Source organism: Pipistrellus hanaki, assembly GCF_964339955.1.
Source record: "Pipistrellus hanaki genome assembly, chromosome: X".
NCBI lineage: Eukaryota > Metazoa > Chordata > Mammalia > Chiroptera > Vespertilionidae > Pipistrellus > Pipistrellus hanaki.
Genome location: NC_140524.1, coordinates 47,465,796 through 47,493,012, shown reverse-complemented (window position 1 = coordinate 47,493,012; position 27,217 = coordinate 47,465,796). Strand labels below are relative to the sequence as shown.

The window sequence follows — 27,217 nt, the reverse complement described above, 5'->3', positions numbered from 1 at the left end:
ATGAATTATTTCTCAAATTCACTCTTATTTTTTCTTTTGTCCCCTCCATTTAGAGCCGGGCTCCAATCTCAGCCAAGCTTGTTGCAAATATGCTCTCCGTAGCAGGTGCAGATCATATTATTACCATGGACCTTCATGCTTCTCAAATTCAGGTATCAAAGGAAGCTAAATATTACCTTAGAGGTTAGAAGGGGAGAAGAGGACTAATAATGCTGAAGACTGCAGAGAAGCATAATGCTGCCCAAGTACAGCTCAAATAAGCTAGACATTGACAACATATTAAGCATCCTCACATTGACCTTAGTTCATGGATTTAGTCATTTGGGGTGGTTGAAAAGGGAGGCAGTCATGTATTCTCGGGAGAGTGTAGGCTTAGGGATCAAACCTAGATGGAAATACTGGCTCTAACACCTATGAGCTTTGTAACATTGGGCAGGTTATTTAATTTATCTAAATATACACTGCTTTGTTATTGTGAGTATTAAGTGACATTATTAAATAAATTCATAAGATAATGCCTGGTTCCTGACAGAAACCAAATAAATGGAAGTTTTTACTGTCATCATTTAGTTTATCTTTTATTTATTGATTTGAGAGAGAAACATCGATTTGTTGTTCTACTTATTTTTGCATTTATTGGTCGATTCTTGTATGTGCCCTGACTCGGGACTGAACCCACAACCTTGGTGTATTGGGACAATGTTCTAACCAACTGAGCCACCTGGTCAGGGCTTCATCATTAAATTTAGAGCCACAGAGCCCTGGCTGGTGTGACTCAGTTAGTTGAGCATCATCCCTTTCACCAAAAGGACACTGGTTTGATTCCCAGTCAGAGCATATGCTCAGGTTGTGAGCTTGATCCAGGAGGTGTGTAGGAGGCAACCAATTGATGTTTCTCTTTCATTGATATTTCTCCCTCTCTTTCTAAAATCAATTAAAAAAACATTAAAAAATTTTAATACATTTAGAGCCACAGGTATTAGAACCTACTTTCTAGCATAAATTCAGAATAAAAGGTGCAGAATACTACCTTACGTCTATACTTTTTATACTTTTTAAAGAGACTTTCAAATCATTATCATTAGAGGCTATGGCAATCCAGTGAGGTACATAAGACATGTGATTATACCCATTTTATAGAAGAGGGACAAATTAGTAGAGAAACACAAGTACTCTGTAGTAACTAATATTAGAACACAGATTTGGCTTCTATTTACTCTCTGTGATCATCTATAAATATAAAAGCCTAAGCGTCCATCCTACCCTTCGACCAGTAGCTATGACGTGCAATGACCACCAGGGGCAGACAATCAACACACAGGCATGGAAACATGGAACAGACTGATGAATCTCAGAAGGGAGAGGGGAGGTTGGGAAGAGATTAACCAAAGATCTTATATGCATATTAGAGGCCCATACACCACTGGGGTTCATTGGCCTGGCCTATGGGGATTGGGCTAAAACCAGCCTGGTGCATGGATTCATGCACCAGTTGGGTCCCTTGACCTGGCCTATGGGGATCAGGCCAAAACTGACAGTCTGACATCCCCCAAGGGGGTCCTGTATTGCAAGAGGGTGCAGGTTAGGCCGAGGGACCCTAGCAGTACACTAATCCATGTATTGGGCCTCTAGTTTATTATAAACATCTCCCACTAAGTTTATATACTACTAGAGGCCCGGTGCACAAGATTTGTGCACTGGCATGGGGGGAGGGGGTTTCCCTCAGCCTAGCCTGCACCCTCTTCCAGTCCTGGAACCCTTGGGAATGTCCGCCTATGGTCAGACATCTCTCCTGCAGTCCAGGGCTCTCACAGTCCTAGACCCCTTGCTCCTTACTGCCTGCCTGCAGCTGAGGTGGGAGAGGCTCCCACCATTGCGGCTGCACTCACCAGCCTTGAATCTGGCTTCTGGCTGAGTGACAGTACCCCTGTGGGAGCACACTGACCACCAGGGAGCAGCTATTGCATTGTACCCTGGTGGTCAGTGTGTGTCATAGCAACAGATAGTTCCACTTTTCGGTAGGTTTGCATATTATGCTTTTATTATATAAGATAGCATCTCTAAATGGTTTACCAATTAGCTTTTGCTCCTTAGCAAAAAGCAGTATAAATTTTTATCATTTCATAAGTATGCACATTGGCTGGATAGTTGTGGTCCCAACTGAACTTGGTCATTTTTCTCAACAGCTCATTCCTGCCTATGGTCAGTTGTGGGTTAGCTGAGGGTTGACTTTGCCATTATGGATGGGTTCTCTTGCACAGCCTGGATTTGAAGGGGCTGTTTTTACAGTCTCCCACATTGGGCATACATTCTAATCAGTCTGAATGTTGCAGTAAGGTGTTCTTTGGGCAAATCACTATTCTTTTGTTAGTCATTTATAATAAAAGAGAAGGGTACACCTTAGACTCACACAATGTTACATGCTAAATTTATTGAAATAAAATAAATACATAAATGCAAGAGAAGGAAAATGAAGCAAAACTAACCCAGCTCCTTCCTGCAGGGCTTTTTTGATATCCCTGTGGACAATTTGTATGCAGAACCAGCTGTCCTGAAGTGGATAAAGGAGAATATATCTGAGTGGAGGAACTGCACTATTGTCTCACCCGATGCGGGGGGAGCTAAGAGGTATGGTCAAAATTCATATTATTCTCAGTGTATTGGGAGACTCTTTCAGATAGTTGTCAGAAAGTAATATTTTTCTATCCAAGTGGCAGTTTTTAAGTACTTCAGAATGGATGTACTGATAGCTGGGTATAGTTTTATTCCTCTTCCTGGCCTGAGTCACTATCTGCAAGTTAAGGCAACAATAGAGGGGCTCTGGATCTGGTATTGTGGCCCTGTTACCCATTAATAACTTTGCAGTCAGGGCTAGCAACACTGCTAGATGCCTATGCGAAAGGGGAGAAAATTTGGTTTTCTAATGAGTGGCACCTGCTGTTAAACCACATGATAATAATGAACTAGGAAGCTTTTATGTACTTCTAAATACTGTTGTTGGTTAGACCATTTTGATCCTTTGGATTAAAGTATTATGCAGGAAGGAAAATAAAGTGTGGTAATTTTGTGTAAACCAAAGATCTTAACATTTTAAACAAACTGCCAGGAATTGCCAGTTGCAGAGCTTTACAGCTCACATGGTGCTGACTAAGAGCTTTTGATTTCCTTAGTGGGTCACTCATTAGTAATGCATTCAAAAGTGTGACACATGCTTTTCTTATTGTGGAAATAGAATGAAGAGCTACAAAACACAGATGATTAGGAAAAGCTAATTCAGATCTCTCTAAGAGCCATACAAATCTTCAGTGACTGTTTCTTTGCAAGCTCTTTCTTTCAATAACTTCAACAGCACTGATAAGCTGAGAACTTAAGTTCTGTTATTCAGCCAGATGTATGGCTTTGTCAGGCTTATGTAATTGTCAGTTATCATCTGTAATACTAGAGACAGAACCTAAAAATCACCCTAATAGTAGTTGTCATACTTGTGCATTATTTTCACATCTTGCCATGGGACTTAGAAAATAGTCTCATTTGAAATAAATAATCAAGCAGGAATTTCTTTCCAAAGTGGGTTATAGAAAAGCTACCTTTAATAGATGACTTGTTGCTGCATGGTTTGGAGTGGTTTTCTTTCTTTCTTTTTTTTTTTTTAAGGATAACTATTTTATTTATTTTTTTACAGAGAGGAAAGGAGAGGGATAGAGAGTTAGAAACATCGATTAGCTGCCGCTTGCACATTCCCTTCTGGGGATGTGCCCGCAACCAAGGTACATGCCCTTGACCAGAATCGAACCTGGGACCCATTGAGCCAAACCGGTTTCGGCTAAGGATAACTTTTTTTAAAAATATGTTTTTATTGATATCAGAGAGGAAGAGAGAGAGAGACATCAATGATGAGAGAGAATCATCAATTGGCTGCCTCCTCCATGCCCCCCCACTAGAGATCGAGCCCACAACCCAGGCATGTGCCTTGACCAGTAATCTGTGACCTCCTGATTCATAGGTAAAATTTAGGTTGTGTTTCACCGGGCCACACTGTCCGGGCTATAATTTTCTTACAGTGATGGATTATATTCAAAGTGAGTCTTTATCCCTTCTGTGTTGGCTAGATTTTTGTAGTAGGGAGAGATCCCTGTGTATTTATGACTTGTTCATAGTTTTCCCCTCAGGGACATAGGGAGTGACTTTTTCTAGCCCTTTATGCTTTGTTGGCTTTTTTTTGTATTAACAATTTGGGATACTTGAGCTAATTGATCATGAATTTGCCTTGGATAAGTAATCATTCCAAGCAGATTGGTTAGTCATTTTTTAAAATATATTTTTATTGATTTCAGAGAGGAAGGAAGAGGGAGAGATAGAAACATCAATGATAAGAGAAAACCATTGATCAGCTGCCTCTTGCACGTTCCACACTGGGGATTGAGCCTGCAACCTGGGCATGTGCCCTGACTGGGAATCGAACCATGACTTCCTGGCTCATAGGTCAACGCTCAACCACCAAGCCACGCCAACTGGGCCAGATTGGTTAGTCTTTTTTTTTATATATATATATATATATATATATATATATATATATATATATATATATATATATATTATTGATTTTTTACAGAGAGGAAGGGAGAGAGATAGAGAGCTAGAAACATCGATGAGAGAGAAACATTGACCAGCTGCCTCTTGCACACGCCCTAACGGGATGTGCCCGCAACCAATGTACATGCCCTTGACCAGAATCGAACCTGGGACCTTTCAGTCCTCAGACCGATGCTCTACCACTGAGTCAAACCGGCTTCGGCCAGATTGGTTAGTCTTGAAGTTGTGTGCCCACGGAGTAGAGTAAAATGAACACAGGGTGTGGTTCATTTAGGTCAGGGTACAAGTGTTGCCTAGTTTGTGGTTCAAACCTTGTGTGTTCTCTATTATATGATCACAGGTTCTCCCATATCTAGCACAGACTCAGATATGTGACTGTTGTCACCAGGGAAACAAAACGTAATGATCTGGTTGGAATAGTATATTAAAATAAAAGGCACAGGCCTCATCACACATGATAAAAGGATGGCACAGTGGAGCAGTACACTGTCATTTGCACTGAATGGGTTTCTGTTTGAGTGAATGATATGGTATTTTGTCATCAAATTTGTCTTCCATCCTACTTTTTAGTCTGTTTTATATTATCTTGTAATTTTTATTTTATTTTTTAGTATATATTTATTGATTTCAGAGAGGAAGGGAGAGGGAGAGAGATATAAACATCAGTGATGAGAGAGAATCATTGATTGGCTACCTGCTGCAGGCCTCCCACTAGGGATTGAGCTTATAACCTGAGCATGTGCCCTTGACTGGAATCAAACCCGGGACCCCTCAGTCCACAGGCCAACACTCTTATCCACTGAGCCAAACTGGCTAGGGCATATTATCTTGTAATTTTTTAAAAGAATCTGTTTTTTCTTTCTTTATTGATTAAGGTATCCCCTATTGTCTGTGTCCATTGGTTAGGCTTATATGCATGCATACAAGTCCTTTAGTTGATCTCTTCCTCCTTACCCCCACACTCCCTTAGCTTCCTTCTGAGGTTTGAGCATCTGATCAATTTTGATTTGGAGATACTTTGACTATACATTGAGATGTCCAGTTTGCCTGGTTAATTAATACATGACTTTCTTTCTAGCATTAAAGAGCTCCCAAGCTTGATATCCAGGTATAGTTGACATTGAAAATCTGTGGATCACTGAGGGGAGTGTGATGAGGGGCTGGGCACTGGAACAGGCTGAGTACTACTACTCTCCAGCCAGGTTCAGGTTCGCTTCTCACCTCATCGACATGTCAAACTGGAACAGTCTCCATTCCTGGCAATCCACCAAATGAATGTCCCTTAACATTACACTACTTCTTGGAACATTGAGGACATTGTCTACCCACTACTGTAACTCAGAATGAATTCACTTAAGTTTGATACATTTATAAACTATTCTCAGGTTATAGAGGCATTAGTTATAAAACCCATTTTGTGATGTTAATAAATTAGTTGCTTTCTTCCAGCCCTGGGAACTGTTTGGTTTCAAGAAGTATTCTCCCCCAGAAAACAAGCCCATTCTTTAGTCCACTTACTGATTTAAAAAAAAATTTAAATACATTTTTATTGATTTCAGAGAGGAAGGGAGAGAAAGAGAAATATCAGTGATGAGAATCATTGACCGGCTGCCTCTTATATGGACCCTACTGGGGATCAAGCCCACAATCCGGGCATGTGCCTGATCAGGAATCAAACCATGACCTCCTAGTTCATAGGTCAGTGCTCCACCCATTGAGACACACTGGCTAGGTTATTGAATTTCTAATTTTTTTTGTTTATTGAATTTAGAAAGAAAGAAAAACATGGATTTGTTGTTCCACTTATTTGTGCATTCATTGCTTGATTCTTATATGTGCCCTGACTAGGAATTTAACCCCCAACATTACCATACTGGGACGATGCTCTAACCATCTGAGTTGCCTGGCCAGGGCTAGTCCATTTCTTTTGGTCTTACAAGCCACACACACCCAGATTTTAACTGCAGACACCCTGTTTTGCAGAGTTACCTCCATTGCAGACCGGTTGAATGTTGACTTTGCCTTGATTCATAAAGAACGGAAGAAGGCCAATGAAGTGGACCGCATGGTACTGGTAGGAGACGTGAAGGATCGGGTGGCCATTCTAGTGGATGACATGGCTGACACTTGTGGCACAATCTGCCATGCAGCTGACAAGTAAGTGCCAAGTAGTGGGGCCTATGGTTAGAAGTCAAAAGCTGACAGCTCTTTGACTGTCTTAAGCCTGCTGATTTTTTTTTAACTGAATGGAGGGATGATAACTAGCTTTGGGAGTTTTTCATCACCCTAGGCTTGAATTTCAATATGTATAAGTTGATGACTATTCCTTTCCCCCCAGTTTTCCTTATTTTTTTTCTTGTTATTGTGCTAAATTGTATATAATAAAAAACTTACCATTTTTAAACATTTTAAGTGTATATAGTGAGTTCAGGTAGAAATCCACAGGCTGGAATAGACATATTTATACTTTACCTAAACCAGAAACCCTGGTCTTACACCTCTCTCTCTCTCTCTCTCTCTCTCTCTCTCTCTCTCTCTCTCTCTCTCTCTCCCTTTCCCTTTTTAAGCTGTTACTACCTTTATTCAATATTACTTCTCATCTCTTGCCTGTTCTAAATTGCCTTATTTCTGTTCTCTCTGCTACCAGTCACCAGTCTATTACCTTCCAAGACAATCTTTCACAATGTCTTCCCACTTGCTAATCTTTCTAAAGCTAAGGCTAAATCTCATCACTTTTCAGCTTTGAAACCTTAAGTGGCTCCCATTGTCCAAGCCACTATGGATAGCATTGTCTCTCATAACTTTTTTATTTTATTTATTTTTTTACCTTTGAGTGTGCCTTGCACAGGGCCTGGCATATAATGGGTGCTTAAAAATATCTGTGTGCTCAATGAGTTCTGATTTGGATCCTGGAATGTACATTCATAAACTTGCTTATGTCTCTTTGTATTAGTAAGGTAATGCTAATTGCTATAATAGATCAACTCCCTGAAATGTCGGTGGCTTAACAAGATAAAGTTTCTTTCTCATTCATGTTGTATTCCAAGGTGAGTATTCCTCTTTCAGTCATGTGGCACTGCATCTTTAACATGTGCTTTCTAAGATTACCTTGAAAGACATTTTCATTTTGGATAGCCAGAAAGGGAAAAGAGCATGAGAGATTGATTACCCAGGTAATGAAATTAAATTTATTTATTTATTTATTTAGAAAGGGAGAAAGGTAGAGCGGGGAGAGAGAGAGAGAGAGAGAGAGAGAGAGAGAGAGAGAGAGAGAGAGAGAGAGAGAGAGAGAGAGAGAGAGAGAAAGAAACATCAATCAGTTGCCTCCCCATACGTACCCTGACCAGGGACTGAACCCGAAGCCTGGGCATGTGCCCTGACTGGGAAATAAACCAGTGATCTTTTTCATGCAAGGAACATTGCTCAACCAACTGAGCCAGGGCCTATGGAAGATTTTTATAAGCTCCAAAAAGTAGTGTACATTGTAGCTACCCACATTTTGATAGCCAGAGTTAAGTCACATGGTCACACCTAACTATGCAAGTGAGGCTGGGAAATGTAGTCCAGCTGTGTGTCCAGCAAGAAAAGGTGATGGCTTTTGTTAAGTGAAGCAGTCTACCACAGTTCTTTTATAAGAATCCAGATCTGTTGAAGTAAGTTCTTAGTCTGGTTCTCTATCCTTTTTTTAAAAATTGATATTTAGAGAGAGGAAAGGGTGGGAGAGAGGGAAGGAAAGAGAGAGAGAGAGAGAGAGAGAGAGATCCATTTCTTACCTGAGAGAGAGAGAGAGAGATCCATTTCTTACCTCTTGCATGCGCCTAGACCAGCGATCGAACCCACAACCTAAGTATGTCATCTGACTAGTAATTAAAACTGCCACCTTTTGGTCTATGGAATGACACTCCAACCAACTGAAGAACACTTCAGTTCTCTCTCCTTGATATGGACTGAGAGGTAACTCCCTAAAATCTGATGCATTGAAAACCAAACCCCCAGTGTGAGACCTTTGGAGGTATTTAGGTTTGAATGAAGTAACGAGGGTAGGATTTTTATGATGGGATTAATGTCCTTAAGAGAATAGAGAGTTTGCTCTCCACCCCCCCTCCCTGATGTATGTGGAGGTCAAAGAGGCCATGTGAACACACAGCGAGATGGCAGTCATTAATAAGCTAAAAGGACAAGATTCAGAAGGAAGGGAGAAAAAAGGAGAGGCAGCCACGGAGTGAAACCTGTCTTGCTACCACCTTGATCGTAGACTTTGCAACCCCCAGAACTGTGAGAAAAATTCTGTTTAAGCCACCCAGTTTGTGGTATGGTAACCAAGCTGATCAATAATACACTTCTTCTTCTTCTTCTTCTTTTTACTAAATCTTTATTGTTCATATTATTACAAATGTTCCTCATTTTCCCCCCCTCCATTGCTCCCCCTCACCAGGTTCCCACCCCACCCTCTGTCCTTTCCCCATCCCCCATTGTCCTCATGCATAGGTGCACAGTTTATGATCAGTCTCTTCTCGCACCCCCACTCCCCTTTTCCCTGAGAATCGTCAGTCCACTCCCCTTCCATACCTCTGATTCTATTATATTCACCAGTTAATATTGTTCATCAGATTTTTTAATTCCCTTGGTTTTTAGATTCACTTGTTGATAGTTATGTATTTGTTGTTCATAATTTTTATCTTTATCTTCTTCCTCTTCCTAAAGAACCCCTTTCAGCAATTCATATAATTCTGGATTGGCGGAGATGAACTCCTTTAGCTTTTTTTTTTATTTGTGAAGCTCTTTATCTGGCCCTCGATTCTGAGTGATAGCTTTGCTGGGTAGAGTATTTTTGGATTTTTGGCTGTAGGTTCTTGCTATTCATCATCTTGAATATTTCTTGCCATTCCCGTCTGGCCTGCATGGTTTCTGTTGAGAAATCAGCTGATAATTGTATGGGTGTGCCTTTATAGGTAACTGCCTGTTTTTCTCTTGCTGCTTTTAATATTCTCTCTTTGTCTTTTGCTCTTGGGATTTTAATTATGATGTATCTTGGTGTGGTCTTCTTTGGATTCCTTTTGTTTGGGGTTCTGTGTGCTTCCTGGACTTGTAAGTCTATTTCTTTCACCAGGTGGGGGAAGTTTTCTGTCACTATTTCTTCCAATATTCTTTCAGTATTTTGCTCTCTATCTTCTTCTGGGATCCCCACAATTCTGATGTTGGTTCACTTGAAGTTGTCCCAGAGGTTTCTTACACTATCTTCAACTTTCTGGATTCTCTTATCTTCTTGCTTCTGTGGAAAAATGTCCTCTGGCTCTTTGTGTTCTAAATCTTTGTCTTGATTCTTGCGATCTTCCAGTCTGTTTTTAGGACTTTGTGTAATATTTTTTATTTCAGACAATGTTTTCTTCATTTCTAGTTGATTCCTTATTATTTGTAGTTACTCCCTTTTCATATCCTCATAGGTCTCATTTATTTTATCGGCCTTTTTTAGGATATTCTTGAATAACCTTATAACTGTAGTTTTGAACTCAATGTCCATTCTTTTCTTTTCCTCCATCTCCTTCCTTTGTGTCCTGCCTCTTGTCTGCATTTTAGTTGTTTTCCTGATTTATGGAATAGTTTTGTGTGCCAGGTGTTCTGGTAGAGCCCAGTAGCACAGCCTTCCAGTTACCTGCGGTGGACAGTCTTGGTGTAGCCCTTTGTGGGCTGTGTGTGCAGTCTTGTTGTTAAGCCTTGCTTATTGTTGGTATCACTGGGAAGTGTTGATCTCTAAGCCAATTGGCTGTAAGGATCAGCAGTATCTCAGCTGGGAGGGCTTCTGTACTCCGCTTGGATGGGGAGGAGTCTCTGGGTGGTGCAGACAATCTTTGGTTCCCTTTCAGTCTTGCCTTAGAAAAGTCCTGTTCTCTGTGAGTCTCTCAAGATTGGTTGCAGGCGTGCACCTCTTTGGTAAAGGCACAGACAAGCTTTGGATTCCGGCCAGTCCTCCTTAGAGAAAGCCAGCCTCTGGGAGAGCTTCTGTGCTCAGCTTGGATTGGGCAGAGTCTCGGGTTGGTGCAGACAATCTTTGTTTTCCCTTTGGCTCCTCCCCAAGTCCCATAGTAATGGCTTCTGGCTTCACACACCTCCGAGAGATCTCTGCCCTCTGCCTGACAGTCTGGCCTCTCCCTGACTGGGGCCATCTATCAGACCAATAGGGTGATTCTGTTTTCCTCTCGAACAAGAAAGCCAGCTGCGTGTTAGCTGTCCGTCCTCTCCACGCGCCGGGAGTAAGCCAGTAGTGAACTCAGCCCGTCCCGCCCTCTCCACGCACCGCACTGGGAGTCAGCCAGCAGCAATCTCTCGGCCAGCAGCAATCTTGGCCTGGCCCTCCCTCTCCGTGCGCTAGGAGTAAGCCAGCGCCTTTTCGCGCACACAGTTCTCCATATCTTCACAGTTTCTGATGGTCAGTGCATCTTCTCTCTCCTTCCTAGATGGCCGAGCCTCCTCTCAGCTAGCCATCCGGTACTTCAGGACAATGCCTCCCCTGTTTTTCAGTTCTAAATTCAAATTTGTTGTGGTAGGCTGCATTCGGGTGTCTACCCTATGCCGCCATCTTGGTTTCTCCAATACACTTCTTCTTAATCAGGTTTTACAACAGGAGTGGGAAACCTTTTTTTTCTGCCAAGGGCCATTTGGATATTTATAACTTCATTCACAGGCCATACAAAATTATCAACTTAAAAATTAGCCTGCTATATTTGGTCAAACATTTAATTAACTCATTCCTCATGCTTTGGCAGGGCCAGACCATATGATTTCCAGGGTGTTATATGGCTCGCGGGCCAGACATTCCCCACCTGTGTTCTATAGTGACAGGTAAGATTAATCAAAATCAACTCTGCTTTTTCCTATAGACTTCTTTCAGCCGGAGCCACCAGGGTTTATGCTATCTTGACTCACGGAATCTTTTCTGGCCCTGCCATTTCTCGCATTAACAATGCATGCTTTGAAGCAGTAGTGGTCACCAATACCATACCTCAGGAGGATAAGATGAAGCATTGCTCCAAAATACAGGTGAGGATGAGATTCTTGTAAAACAAAACTCCACTAAGTATTCAGGAGGTGGTTATATGTGTCGAATTACCAGAAGAGTTTCTCCTTTTCTCTTAAGGGCTTAGTCTATCATCAGGATCTGTGTTCCTAAAGTAAAACATCACATGCTTAAAAACTCAGATTGCTGGACTCAGAATCTCTGGAGGATGGAGCCTAGAAGTCTACATTTTTGTTGTTTGTTTTAAAATATATTTTATTGATTTTACAGAGAGGAAGGGAAAGAGATAGTTAGCAACATCAATGAGAGAAACATCGATCAGCTGCCTCCTGCACACCCCCTACTGGGGATGTGCTCGCAACCAAAGTACATGCCCTTGACTGGAATCAAACCTGGGACTCTTCAGTCCACAGGCCAATGCTCTATCCATTGAGCAAAACCAGTTAGGGCTAGAAGTCCATGTTTTAACAGGCTCTTCCAGTGATCATGATACTCAAGTTTTATAGTATGTGTATGTGTGTTACTCTTAACTATTGGCCCTTGCAGACATAATGTGAATCCTTCAAACTGATGGCATATTCCTTAGAACTCCAGTGTTTCTCAAAGTTGCTCTGGAATCAAACTTAAGTTAATTACCTAGGGTTCTTAATATGCAGATTACTTTGCTCCATCCCAGATCTACAAAACCAGATGTTCTGGGACCACTACTTTAAAGTAATTCCCCAAGTAATTATTAGGCCACTCTAGTTTGGATGTTGCTGCACTAAGAGAAGGCCTTTGTTTAATTAAAAATATATACAATATTAGCTTTCTGAAATATGTAGAATTGGAGCGTTGATATTATTCTTAAAGGGTTTTTTTTCCAGCTTAAATATTCATTCTTAAAAAATTTTTAAATGTCAATCTACCACCATCTTGGTGAGTTTGAGTCAGAAATTTTCTTCTGTTCGCATTTTAACTCTATACTATGTGGTTATATTAAAAATGTTATCACCTGGGCAGAGGGGCTCAGTTGGTTGAGCATCGTCCCATGCATGGAAAGGTTATAGGTTCAATTCCTGTCCAGGACATATACCTGGGTGGCAGGTTCAATCCCCACTTAGGGCACATATGAAATTGATGTTTCTCGCCCTCGCCCTCTCTCTCCTTCCCTTCCTCTTTCTTAAGCATGTCCTCAGGTGAGGATTTAAAAAAAAAATTTTATAAAAAATAGCTGGGTGCAGGCTCATGAGGTGAAACAGGACAGTGAAGGACTCGCATTAGACTTCTCATCATTGTCTGCAAATTGGCCAGTCATCTCTGTCTATATGATACTAACTTGGTGTTTTGCATGTCTTTCTAGGTGATCGACATTTCCATGATTCTTGCAGAAGCCATCAGGAGAACTCACAATGGGGAATCTGTTTCTTACCTGTTCAGCCATGTCCCTTTATAATAGAATATCTACTGAGGCTTTTAAAAAATAAAATGAACCCCTTCCCTTGTTTTCCCTTGGTATTTGATGAAAAATTCAGCAGAAGCCCCAGCTTGCTCCAGTAGCTTTCTACATCCCATTCCAGGTATAATATTAACTTTTCTCCAAAATTAGGGAAAGACAGATTGAGACTACTCAGATTTCCTACCTGCATTGTCTCATTCTGGCTTTTTTGATTTTGTGGGCCTTGCAGCTTTAACTATAACTCAACTTTTGCAAGATTTCAGACTGAAGGGTGTTGTGTGGGGGTGTTTGAATGTGTTTGAGAAAGCTCAGACTGCTTTTCATGTGAATGCTTCTGGGATTCCTAGGTTCAGAACTACTAGCAACAGAGCCAACCTCCCTCCCCCCAAATAAACAAAATAAAAAGAACAAAGCCAAACTAACTCCCTACCCCCCTTAACATGTGACAAGTTCCCCAAGGTCTATACTAAATAAGAGCCCTAGGCAGCCCAGAATCCAGCTCTGATTGCTGATTCCCTGTAAGGCAGGCAGCTCTCAGGTAGGAGCCTGAGGGAAGGCAGCACACAGTGCAGCAGATGCTTCTTGGGAGGAAAAAAGCCTGATCCCTCAACCTCTGCTAGGAAGCTGTCACTTAGTCTCTTTTGTACCTGTTCCATTTCCATTTGGTTTGACCTTCAACCATCTTGACCTTTTCCTGATTAAATACCTTCTTGGGCCCAAATGATCAGTGTACCATAGTCTTCTGGAAAGCAAACCTCACTTTTTGCTGTGTATTCTTTAACATTTACATGAGATTATTTTGCTGTAGCTTAATCTCAGCCCACTATCATTGTGGTAGAAGGTTCTAGGTGGTTTTGTACTGCCTTTTGATTATTTAATTTTCATCTTATTTCCTTGGATCTGTTTGGCCGCTCAAATGACCTGAGGTTTCTGTTAAAAGATTGATGTTACTAACTCTTGTAGAGGAAACTAATAAAGTATCTGTGTGTGATTGTGGGTCTATATCATGTCTGTACTACTCTCTCTGCCACAGGATTAGTTTAGGTATCTTGCTGCCCAATGATAGTTCTTGTTCTTTGTTTCCAAACTATTAGCTGTACTGTTAAGCCAAAAGAAGATGTTGGCCAGCAACTTTATTCAGCTGTAAGATCTTAAGATGTCTAGGGTTTACTTAGAACTATATGTCTATAGTAATTCTGTGCATTATACCTCAATTGTAGGATGTTTAATGCCTGTGGGATCTCTAGTTCTTATTACTGGGAATTATGTATTTTCTTATTGAAAGAGAATAGCTTCTATAATTTATTTTGAACCAATTTTGCCAAATGTGAAATTTCTCTACATTAATAGTTGAGAGCCCTGATCGGTTTGGCTCAGTGGTAGAGCGTCGGTCTGCAGACTGAAAGGTCCCAGGTTCGATTCCGGTCAAGAACATGTACCTTGGTTGCAGGCACATCCCCGGTAAGGGGTAGGCAAGAGGCAGCTGGTCAATGTTTCTCTCTCATCGACGTTTCTAGCTCTCTATCTCTCTCCCTTCCTCTCTGTAAAAAAATCAATAAAATATATATTAAAAAAAATAGTTGAGACACACATTTGGTATTTGATTTCAGCCCTTCCAAAGGTAAATGTGCAAAAATTAAGAATGAATTATAATGCACTGCAAAATTTTAAGTGAGTTTATGTATTATCAAATGAGGGCATTTTTAAAAAAATATATTTTTTTGATTTTTCACAGAGATGAAGAGAGAGGGATAGAGAGTTAGAAACATCGATGAGAGAGAATCATCAATCAGCTGCCTCTTGCACACCCCCTACTGGGGATGTGCCCACAACCAAGGTACATGCCCTTGCCTGGAAATCAAACCTCGGACCTTTCAGTCCGCAGGCCGACGCTCTATCCACTGAGCCAAACTGGTCCCGCATGAGGGCATTTTTTTCTTCTTTTTTTTTTGGGGGGGGGGGAGCTATATTCTTCTGGACCTTTATAAAGAGTGCTCCTTTATCCTGGTTCTGGTTTTGTTTCCTTTGTATTTGTTTTATGTTGAATATTGGGATAGTCATTTTACAATGAGTCTTGAAAAAAAGTGGTTCAGAAGGGATCAAAGTGACCTATGACCCTCTAGCACCCTTTTACCCAAAAATATTTGCTTTGGGAGAAGCTGGTATGGCACACTGATGCCATAACTTGCTGATTATTTCCTGAAGTATTGGATTCATTTATTAGAGTTTGACCATGTCAGAAAATTTTGTCATAAAACCTCTACTGTGGGCCCCCTTGGGTAATCCAGTTCCTTGGATGAGGTTTTGAGGTCATTCAAGAAAGTTCTTATGTCCTCATCTTTGATCCTTATGCCTGGGGGAAGGTCACTATTCAGTTTCTTGTGACACTCAGCAAAGTGCCATAAGTACCTCCAAGGTCATTCCTTTTTTTTTTCTCTCCAGTGGGAGAGACTCAAGTGTCCTGGATAGGAAATGATTCTTCACTGGGGAACAGTAACAGGAACAGAACTTGTGGGCTGAATGGAATTGCAGTAAGAGCACAGTTGAAACTACCCCAGGATAGCTGTGTGATTAATCCTAAGCAAAAGGCATCACCAGGTTCTATTTCACATTCCTTTACCTCCTCCCAGCCTCAGAACCAACGAAGAGGGGATTAGTTGGACCAAAGCTTAGCTCATCAAGTCCCCAAGCTAATGCATTAATAAAATATTTATTTCATCTCAAATTGGGGCTGTTAGTCCCATTTCCAATTTGGAATGGAAGCATTTTCTACTAAAGGGTTTCTTTAACTTGCCCATTAATATTATGTAGTCTAATAACACGAGGTTTCTTAGAATCATGAAAAGCATGAGTTTCAATAAGAAAGCATTGTATTTCCCTTTGTCTAGCTCTTGATTGTAGGGGATAGAGAAGACTGCCCAGGAAAGGAGTCTGGTTTCTTGGTGGCACTTCCCCCCACAAACTCCTAAAGTGAGAATGAAGTAAGAAATCTCTGTACTATTGTCCAGGGCCCACCACTCAGATAGAGACCACTGAGGGAATAAGTGCCCTATTTGTGAAAAGACCCATTTCTTTTCATTTGGTGAGGAAATGGAGCCAGCCTCTGAACCTCCAGCCTTTAGCCAGATGCTTGCTTCTTCAGTTGATTGGTTCCTGGAGCCATGGGTTCCTCTGCCTTTGGTTTGTCCTTGTGCTTCCTCTGCAGGGGATTTGCTTTCATTGTCTGTGACAAGGCTTTTGCACCCAGTGCATAATAATGACCAAATAAAAATGACCAAAATAGGTTCTGTTATAGGAGGGCCATGTGTCTTTGGAGTCCTATGTCATGTAGTAACTAAGGTTGCCAGGGTCATCTATATAGTCCTCCTATTCATAGCTTCAAATGAGAGAAGAGAGGATTAGAATGAACACCACCATAGGGTGGGAATACCTTATTTCCAGATTGAGGATTGACCAGTCATGTGCCTATTAACCCTTTGCACTCCGCTGTCCCCTCTCAGGGGACATTGGAATTCTAGCATATCACTTGGATGTCCCCTCTCAGGGGAGATTGCAGTTTATTAGTGATTACGGGGAATTGAGTTTCCGCCGCAAAGTAGCGTCAAGTAGCTGGTAGCCAATGTCCAGAATGGTTCGGAGTGCAAAGGGTTAATCATTTGCAGCCTTTTCCAGGTGATTATTCAAAAACACACTAGGCAGTCTCCTGCCCCTGAGAACTGTTCACTGGCCCCTGGACACTTGCTTGAAACGGGTGGCCTTTGTCATGGTTTAAAGTCAAAGGGTGCTAGAATTAAAGAATTTACTTTTTTGCTATGTTTTGAGGCATATTTTTCTCTTAAAGAACTTTTTCACCAGTCTGAGACTCCTTGTTTAAGAGTAGAGCAAATTACTCTCCAAATTATGATGGGCTCAATGTTTCATAGAATCTTGGTTTAAACATTTCTTCCGAATCACCTTTTTTAATGTCTAGGTGATTGAAGGAACAACTGCAGAGGAGCTAAGGTGTTAATGGGCATATTCAGACAAACAATGCTTTAGGATCTGGGCACATTTAGTTGGGGGACGGGATAACCATGTGTTTTGAGTGTGGAATTGAAATGTGGTAAGGAATATAAGGAGTAATCTGAAGAAGTAATGGTCTTTCCTTAAAACTTCAGGAAGTTCATTAGATCCAGCAGACCTTTGGTAACAGTTGTTCAGTTGCTGCTCTACATGCCCCCCAAGATTGCAAAGTAAAGGGCTTTCAGGTGCTGGACAGATCCTTACTGCCTCACACTTCCTAAGACTGATGGTCTTAACACTGAGGGCCATGAGAAAGAAGACACTTCCTAACTACCACCTTCTATTTCTCTCTCCCAGACTCTCTTGCTCTGAGGCCTGGATGCCCTTAGCTTTGATGTTCTTAAGTAGATCTTGCCAAAAAGCTTCATAGGCCCTCTATTCTAGAGGATATTTCCTTGGATTTTTGCTTGTGGAGTGAAAGGGAAGAAGAGACAAAGGGGCAGAGTAGATTTTTCCATCCCAACCCTTGGTAACCTTACCAGCTCCAGAGCCTCAGAAACCTGGGTAACTCCTTGTTCCTCCTGAGTCCATGCAGGTGTGATCCTCTTTACTATTGGCCTATTGTTCGCCCCTTGGTGACAGCCTGATGTCACTGCCCCAAGCCCTAAGGGAAACCAGTGGATCACCACTGGCCACCTAAGTTAGGCTCTTCCATCTTTTCTCTTTCTTGAGCTCTTGTCCCCAACATATTTTCTCCAATAGCCCAGTTAGCAACTATAGAATTAAACATGAAAGGAGGGGAAGCTCATTTTGAAGCAAAAATATCTGAAACTGTGCAGTGTGACAATAGGCCTTACTCCCATTCCCCTCACCCTCAATTTCCCCCCCCCCCAACTGGTTCAATTCTTATATTCTTCAAGTTTCCATAGCCAACCTCAGCTGTTCACTCACTGCTGCAGCTGGGTCTTGTTGCTTCACCCGTATAGTTCCATGAGCTAACTCACATCTTGTGGTTTTGATTCACGGACTGAATATAAAACAAAACAGAGCAGCCAGGATTGACCAATTGATTTCACTTGGGCAATACCTTGACCAGAGGTTTTTGACCTCCAGTATATAAATCAGCCTAGAGGCACACCACCCAACTTTAGTCATCACTGTCAAAGTTCCTGGTAGAGCCTCTAATGATGTAGTGGATGGGAACTTTGAGGTGTGGAAGGGGCTGCAGCAAAGCAAGGGAGGAGCATCCAGGGGAGGGCTGCCCAGCAGTTGAAGCCTGGCTGAGGACACTCCCCTCCAATCCCTTTCCTGCATCCACCCCCTGGCCCATGGGACCTGTCACTACTTCCTAACTGCCACTAGTGAGGAGGGTAGGGACACCTGGGAAAAAATGGCTTGGGACTTGAGATGTGGCATGAGGAGCAGCCTCAGTCCAGGTTCCCTCTTCCTCTTTACATTGCCAGAAGCCCAGGTGACAACAGGAGGGCCAATTCTTACTCATTCAGCAGAAGGAAAGTCCATAAAGTGTAAGTATAATCTGTGGTTCTCTTGTCTAAATGGGGAACAGGACATCAACTTGGTGTGATAAGGACTATGATTAGGGAAGAGCGAGGTCTGATGGGAGCACAGGAAAGGGGCACCTAAGCCAGTGTTGGGAGTCATGGAAAGCTTCCTTGAGAAAATTATTTTGACTCTTGAAGCAGTTGATTAGAAGTTAGCCAAAGATGGAGTGGGGAGAAGGGTATTTCAGGCAAACAGAACAGTGTGTGCTTATCTGGACACCCAAAAGAATGTGGCTAGAATGTGAGTGTGTGTGTGTGGGGGGGGGTAGGCTGAGCTATCTGAGCTATGATGAGGGATGGGGCTGTGAGACCAGATCATGAAGGATCTTATAAATAGAGTGATCATACACCTATTGTCCCAGCATACTTATTAATAGCATCCACTTTCATTCTTAAGTGTCCTGATTTGGATGATATGGTAACCCAACTTGTAAAACTAAGGAGTTTCAACTTTATCATGGGAGCAAATGAGCCAGAAAGAGTTTTATGCAGGGCACTGTCAGGGTGGAGGGAACGGAAAGGAGAGACAGTATTTAACTTGACTGGCAATAATATGAAAAATGGATTGGGTGGGGGCAAGAGTGAAGAAAGGCAGACCAGTTAGGAAGCCCTGCAGTTTTCCAAGTGAGAGATGAGGGTAACAAGGGCAAGAGAAGTGCTGGTGAAGAGACCAATATACAATATATTTTGGAAGAAAATGTAACAGCATTTGGTGATGTGTTGATGTAGGAATTGAGGGAAGAGTAGACCAGGACAGTTTCTATTTTTTCTGGCCTGAGTTCCTGGTGGATGCTGGTACTGTGGAATATGAGGGATGATGCTAAGTTTAAGTAGTCTAGGGGACCTCACCAGTAGGACTCAACCAGCAGCCATTGCAGTCAGCAGATAGATTAAGGTCATCAATACATTTTTGCAAACATCCTCTCCAGATAGTCAAGAAATGGTGGGGCTTGCTTTATGTATCCTGGGTGTTTTAATGCAAAGGACAAGTAAAAGTGGGAGAGGTTATGGAACAGGAATAAAACTAGGGAATAATAAAGAAAGGTAAAAGCTTTTAAACACATAACATAAAAATCCGAATTACAGGTTACCTAAAGGATAAAGATAAATAGAAGCCAACAAAGAAGGCTCTAGAAGAGATGTGGGTCTTTTTTTGAACTGTGGACAGTTTACAATAGCATTACAGACAATTTGGGAAACTTGTGTAAAAAGCCTTAACCCATAATCTGATGCTTCATTACAATGACGGTTATTTTGATGTATTTGGAAGGTATGCATGAGTGAAGCAAGAGTGGTAGCAGGTTAAGCAAAGAAAATCTACGGTAATAGTTTAACAGGGTCCAAGGTCAGACTTGGAAGGCTACATCAGTAACCCAGATAGGGAATGGCAATCAGGGCCTCAATGAAAAGAGGGGCAAGGGCTTCAAAAAACAGAACAGAGAGTCCCCATGCCTTTATTTAAATTAAAATGCTTACTTTGAGATATGTACAGATTCGCATACGGTTGTCTCATGTGCCCTTTACCTGACTTCTCCCAATTGTAACATCTTGCAGAATCAATACAGAAGAGACAAAGCAGTGCCATCACCCCAAGGAGCCCCCACTGACCCTTGTACAGCCACAGCATTCCCTCCTACTCTCTTCCCTCTTTAACCCCTGATAACTACTAATCTTCTTTATTTCCACAATTTTGTCATTTCAAGAATCAGAGCATGTAGCCTTTGGGGATTTACCTTTTTTTTTCAATCTAATTCCCTCTTTATATATATATAATTTAAGAGAGAGGAGGGGAGAGGGAGAGATATATAGAAACATCAATGATGCGAGAGAACCATTGACTGGCTGTCTGCTGCATGCCCCAAACGGGATCGAGCCCAAAACCCAGACTTGCTCTGACTAGGAATCGAACTGTGACTTTCTGGTTCGTATGTCTACACTCAACTACTGAGCCACGCCAGCTGGGCTAATTCTCTGTAGTTTTATCCAAGTTGCATATATCAATAGTTTGTTCCTTTCTAGTGTGAATAGAATTCCATCGTATATATGTACCACAGTTGGTTTAATAATTCATTCACTGAAGGACATATGTGTTTCCAGTTTTGGACTTTTTTTATGGCAGAATTTTATGATTTTATTAACACAAATTCAATGTGTACACAATCTGTCTATTCATTTTCTTCACTGCGCAGTGTGGCATTGGGATTGGTGACTGATGGCCAGCTGAGCTGCTCTTTCCACTGCGGCTTTGCCTTTCTTTGAGGAGACGTTGTGAGCAATCTCAGCACAGTGAGATCTGCTGCACAGCAGCAGCACTTCAAGCTCCTTGACGTTATGGACCGGAAACTTCCGAAAGCCATTGGGCAGCATGTGCTTTGTTTTCTTGTTGCTACCATAACCAATGTTGGGCATCAAGAACTGGCCCTTGAATCTTCTCCACACTCTATTGTCAATGCCTCTGGGTTTCCGCCAGTTCCGCTTAATTTTGACATATCTGTCTGACTGGTGCCAGATGAACTTCTTGGTCCTCTTTTTGACAATCTTGGGTTTCATGAGGGGTCTGAGGGCAGCTATGGTGCCAAGTAGGAGATGGCTGCCACTTCCGTAGGCAGCGCCGAGGAAGAAGCCAATTTTGGACTGTTAAGAATAAAACTGGCCCTGGCTTAATTTGTTAGCGCGTCATCCTGATATGCCAAATTGTGGGTTCAATCCCTGATCAGGGCACATATAAGAATCAACCAAAGAATACATAAGTAGATGGAACAATCTCTCTCTCTCTCTCTCTCTCTCTCTCTCTCTCTCTCTCTCTCTCTCTCTCTCCCTCCCTCCCTCCTTCCCTCCCTCCCTCCCTCCCTCCCTCCCTCTCTCTCTCTCTCTCTCCCCCCATTGCTCTCTCTCAAATCAATTAAAAAATAAAACTCCTATGAACATTGATGTACAGATTTTTGTGTAAATATAAGTTTTTACTTCTCTGAGATAAACACCAAAAAATGTAGTTGCTGAGTTATATGGTAGATGCATGCTTAGTTATTTCAAGAAACTGCCAAACTGATTTTCACAGTGGCTGTACTATTTTATATTCCTACCAGCCCAGAATGGTCCAGTTTCTCACCAGCCTTTGGTGGTGTTGCTGTTTTGTTGTTGTTGTTGTTTTTAGTTTTTGTTGAGCCATTCTGATAGGTATATTGCAATCTCTTATTATAGCTTATTTGTATTTCTTTAATGGCTGATGATGAACAATTTTTTCATGTGTTTATTTGCCATCCTTTCTATCCTCTTTGATGAAGTGTCTGTCAAATGTTTTTGGATCTTATTTAAGCCTTTTGTTTTAACTGGTTCCCTCTGACACCACTCCAGCAAGGAAGGAGGGGGTGGGGCACCACCTCATGACTACCAGCTGGGGGTCCAAAATTAAAGGTACCCACTCAGTCCCCATTGATAACCAAGTTAGGAACCTCCCTGTTACTGATAGGAGAAGATGGGAGTCCCAGCCTCCACTAGGCCTCAACTGATACTTCCTGGATGGGAGGGATAGGAGTTCCTCATTACTGCCCCCACACAGCCTCCCCTGACACCACAGGATGAGGAGGGCATGGCCTCATTACTGCTGGGTGATGATGAAAGTCATAGCTCCCCACTAGATCTATAAACATCGATGAGAGAGAATCATCTATCAGCTGCCTCTTGCACACCCCCTACTGGGGATGTGCAGGCAACCAAGGTATATGCCCTTGACCGGAATCGAACCCGGGAGGAACCTTTCAGTCCACAGTCTGACGCTCTATCCTAGGGGTGTCGAACTCAATCAGAGAAGGGGCCAAAATCTAAAATCCAGCCTAAATCGCGGGCCGAATGGTTTACTGAACTGTCATAAACTGACAGCGGAGTGCAGTGATGACAGCGCGGTGCGGGCCACATTGCAAGGCCTGGCGGGCTGGATTTGGCCCGGGGGCCTTGTGTTTGACACATGTGCTCTATCCACTGAGCCAAACCGGTTTCAGCTCCCCACTAGATCTGACACCACCCAGCCGGGAAGGGAAAAGTCACCTTGTAACTGCCTAGTGGGGGTGGAAATCTCCTAGCTTGCCATGAGGTCTCCAATGACACCCCTTGAGGGAAGCCTTGATACCACTCATCAGGGATGAAAGTCCCAGCTCCATACTAGGACTGTTCTAACATTCCCTGATAGGGGTAAAGGGCAGGGAGCTGGGGGGCAGGGTGTCTTTTCAGCCTGAAATTGAAGTATCTTCTCCCCACCAGCACCTTTGCTGGCAGGAGTGGGATCATAGTTTTTCCTGTAGTGTTTCGTTACAGCAGAGAAATTAATATCTATAGTTTTCTGTCTTCCTAGGCTGTGCCTTTCCTAGAGAGAGACAACTTTTGCTGAAGTTTTTTTTCTGTCTGCATTCATTGGTATTTCCAGATTGTCAGCCACTTCAACCAAGTCTGGAATATATGAGGCAAGAAGGAAACCCAGGGAACTCACCATCATATTGTTTCTTGGCTCCACAACCCCTGTTTTAGTCTGCTTTCTTTCTACTTTTTAGGGTCTTCTATGGTTATTTCATATATACTGTCCAGAGTTTTCTGTGGTATTTAGTAGAAGGAAAAGGAAAAAGTACGACTACTCCATCTTCCCAGACTCAAAATGCTTTTGAAAACAAACAAAAAACCCCCCAAAACTTTATATTGACATAAAACACACAAGAAAGTGCATATTTGATAATTATAGCTCAATAAAATTTCACAAGCATGCATAGACTGAGATCCAAAAACAACATTACCAGCACCCCAGAAGTCCCTTTTCACAACCTTCAGCCACAACTCCCCACACTAGAATAGTTTCTACCTCTTAAAAGAAGGACATTGAAAGCTTGCAACCTATTCTGACTGGCTTAAAGCTCTCTCTCGTGTGTTGAGCATAGGCCTGTGGTTGTTGGCAAAAAACTATCAATTTGATTTTCTTGCCTAGGCACCTTAGGCTTGTAATTCCTTGACACCCGGGTTCAAATTTGGGCTCCATTGTTTACCAAAAGTACAGTGTAGTGACCTAACCGGTTTAGCTCAGTGGATAGAGCATCGGCCTGCGGACTCAAGGGTCTCAGGTTCGATTCTGGTCAAGGGCATGTACCTTGGTTGCGGGCACATCCCCAGTAGGGGGTGTACAGGAGGCAGCTGATCGATGTTTCTTTCTCATCGATGTTTCTAACTTTCTATCCCTCTTCCTTCCTTTCTGTAAAAATTCAATAAAATATATTTTTTAAAAAGTACAGTGTAGTGACTGAGAGCATGGGCTTTGGAGTCAAACCGAGTACAAATTCCAATTCTATCATCGATGAGAGAGAATCATCGATCAGCTGATGGGACCCTCTAGGAAAAGGGACAATAGTACCAACCTTGTGGTTTTGTCATGAAGATTAAATTAACACTCATGTGAACTGTTTTTTGTTCATTTAGTTATTTTTATTAAGTCTTTAAATTCAAGTGATTCTCTCTTTTTTTAAAAATATGTTTCTAACTGATTTTTTAGAGAGGAAGGGATAAGGATAGAGATAGAAACAATCTGCTGCCTCCTACATGCCCCCCACAGGGGATTGAGTCCACAACCCAGCATGTGCCCTGACGGAATTGAACTGGCGGCCTTTTGGTTTCTGGGTCAGTGCTCAACCATTGAGCTATACCAGCCAGGCTCATGTGAGCTGTTTAAATGGTGCTGGGTATATAAGCCAACCCTCAATCAATGGTAGGAATTACTGTTACTAGTATTAGGACCCTTGTGAATATTAAATGATATAAATCAGGGGTCTTCAAACTACTGCCCGCGGGCCACATGCGGCCCACAGAGGAGTCTGATCCGGCCCGCCAGGTTTTTTGGGCAGTGAGCGCAGCCGAGGTGTTACAGTAGGAATTAGTAGTTCATATAGTCCGGCCCTCCAGCTCTCTGAGGGACCGTGATCTGGCCCCCACTTTAAAAAGTTTGAGGACCCCTGATATAAATTATGTAAAGTACCTGATACAGTTCCTGGCACTCAATCTTTTTTTTTTTTTTTTTTAATAATTCTTTATTGTTGAAAGTATTACATATGTCTCTCCTTTCCCCCATTGACTCCCTCCAGCCTGCCCCTGCCCTTTCTACACCCCCCCTTCAGGCTTTCAGCACCCTATTGTCTGTGTCCATGGGTTATGCATATATGCACACAAGGCCTTTGGTTAATTACTTCCCACCTAGCCATCCTCCCCCACATTCCTTCTGAGATTCCCCAATGTCTTCCATGGTTCCAAGTCTCTGGATCCACTTAGTTCATCAGTTTATTTTGTTATTTATATTCCACATATGAGCACCATCATGTGATATTTGTTTTTCTCTGACTGACTTATTTCACTTAGCATGATACTCTCCAGGTCCCTTTATGCTGTCTCAAAGGGTAAGAAATTCTTCTTTTTTACTGCTGCATAGTATTCCATTGTATAAATGTATCAAAGCTTCTTTATCCATTCATCTACTGATGGGCACTTGGGATGTTTCCAGATTTTATCTATTGTAAATTGTCCTGGCACTCAGTCTTTGTTCTCTTCTTTCCTACCTGCAGGGGAACAAGGAGTTGTATCAATTGTAACTTTAGCCTATGGGTTGGAGGGAGGTTGAGAAAAACTTCAGTGGGGAGAGTAGCTGTGCTTTAGTGTCCTGCTCAGGGCTTCTGGGAATATGCAACGTGTTTCCTTTTGACAGATTTCCTTCCCTTGCTCAGGAACAAGGTCAGCTTCCACTGTCTTCATTTATGCCCCTACTGAGGACTTTTATTAATGAAGGACTACATGGAGCAGAAAGCAATGCTGATAGGAAAGCCATCCTCTCTTCATGGCCCCTAGCTCAAACACAATTCTACTTTCCTCTTACTTTGGTGGAGTAAAGTTCCTGAAGAGTCCTAGGCTAATATAACTTCATGTCCTAGCTTGGCCCCTATGAATCCTTTCCTTTCTCTGGAAAATGGTATCAGCTGCCTTTGCCCAGGCCTGCCTCAGTGAAATGAGAAGGTGGTTCCCAGTACCTGAATTTAGGGATTAAGGGGAGAGTTTGTCACTAAATATCCAAAATGTGATTTGATATTACCTTCATTTTCAAACTATGTTATCACACATTATTGTGAGAAGAGAAGGAAATTATATATATATATATATATATATATATATATATATATATATATATATATATATACACATATACATATAATTGATTTTTTACAGAGAGGAAGGGAGAGGGAAAGAGTTAGAAACATCGATGAGAGAGAAACATCAATAAGCTGCCTCTTGCACATTCCCTACTGGGGATGTGCTCGTAACCAAGGTACATGCCCTTGACCAGAATTGAACCACCTGGGATCCTTGAGTCTGCAGGCCTATGCTCTATCCACTGAGCCAAACTGGTTAGGGCAAAATAGTATCTTAAAGATAAACATAATTAAGGCATTACAGCTCTCCAAAGTTTGGGGGTCAGCTAGCCACTCTCATAATTGAATGTAGTTTATGAACTCCCAACCATCTTGTGTTGTTGAGAAATTTGCTATAACCTCTAGATTTAAGGCATTGTCCTTCTCTCTGCAGACAGCAGAGGGCCTCATTAGCATAAACTCAATGTCACTGGCAAATACATGGAAAGGGAAGCTTGCCAAAGTTCTAGAAGCTCAGTAAAATTTTGATGAACAGAAATGTGAAAGCAAATTGTCTATGCAGCTTAATTCCCTTAAAAATTTTCTGAGTTAATAGAGGTTACACAGAACCTTCTAAGTGTTCCACTCCTTGTGGTTGAAAATTCATCCAAAATTCCTAAGTCATCTTCACTGCCTCAACTTGTAATAGGAATCCTGAGTAGAGTTTCCAGATTTAAGAAAGAAAAACACAGGGTATCAAATGTTTACTCTAATTAATCACTCAAAACCATAAAAATATCAGAAGAAAACATAGGCAGTAAAATCTTGGACATTTCTCAGCAATATTTTTCTTCTAATATAATACCTCAAGCAAGAGGAAACAAAAGAAAAAATAAAATGATACTATATCAAACTAGAATGTTTTTGCACAGCAAAGGAAACCATCAACAAAATGGAAAGACAACCTACTAAATGGGAGAACATATTTGTCAATAATACATCTGAGAAGGGGTTAATATCCAAAATTTATAAAGAACTTATAAAACTCAACCACACACACACACACACACACACACACAAAAAAAAAAAAAAAAAAAAAAAAAAAAGGGCAAAAGACCTGAATAGACACTTCTCCAAAGAGGACATACAGATGGCTAATATACATATGAAAAGATGCTCAACTAATCATCAAAGAAATGCAAATTAAAACTATAATGAGATACCTCATACCTGCCAGAATGGCTATCATTGATAAATCAACAAACATGTGCTGGTGAGGATGTGGAGAAAAAGAAACCTTAGTGCACTGTTGGTGGGAATGCAGACTAACGCAGTCACTATGGAAAACAGTATGGAATTTTCTCAAAAAATTAAAAATGGAACTGCTGTTTGACCCAGTGATCCCACTTCTGGGAACATATCCTAAAAACCCCAAAACACCAATTAGAATATATACACCCCT

At 41.7% G+C, this 27,217-nt stretch overlaps 2 protein-coding genes across 2 annotated transcripts in view; one reads left to right on the top strand and one right to left on the bottom strand.

The window, feature by feature from the left end:
• The window catches only part of PRPS1 (phosphoribosyl pyrophosphate synthetase 1), a 43,006-nt gene extending 28,958 nt beyond the window's left edge, over positions 1-14,048 (top strand). Inside the window, exons 3-7 of the mRNA XM_084870501.1 lie at positions 54-152; positions 2,504-2,628; positions 6,577-6,750; positions 11,472-11,631; positions 12,951-14,048. Coding sequence (XP_084726627.1) covers positions 54-152; positions 2,504-2,628; positions 6,577-6,750; positions 11,472-11,631; positions 12,951-13,043 — 651 coding nt within the window. The 3' untranslated portion in view covers positions 13,044-14,048. The remainder of the gene's footprint in view (positions 1-53; positions 153-2,503; positions 2,629-6,576; positions 6,751-11,471; positions 11,632-12,950) is intronic.
• A 5,142-nt stretch (positions 14,049-19,190) lies between these two features.
• On the bottom strand, positions 19,191-21,375 carry LOC311615232 (large ribosomal subunit protein eL32-like). Its single transcript, XM_084870550.1, has one exon. It carries the CDS (start codon positions 21,158-21,160, stop codon positions 20,789-20,791), a length of 372 nt encoding a protein of 123 aa, XP_084726676.1. The 5' UTR covers positions 21,161-21,375; the 3' UTR covers positions 19,191-20,788.
• Between the last annotated feature and the right edge of the window lie 5,842 nt (positions 21,376-27,217).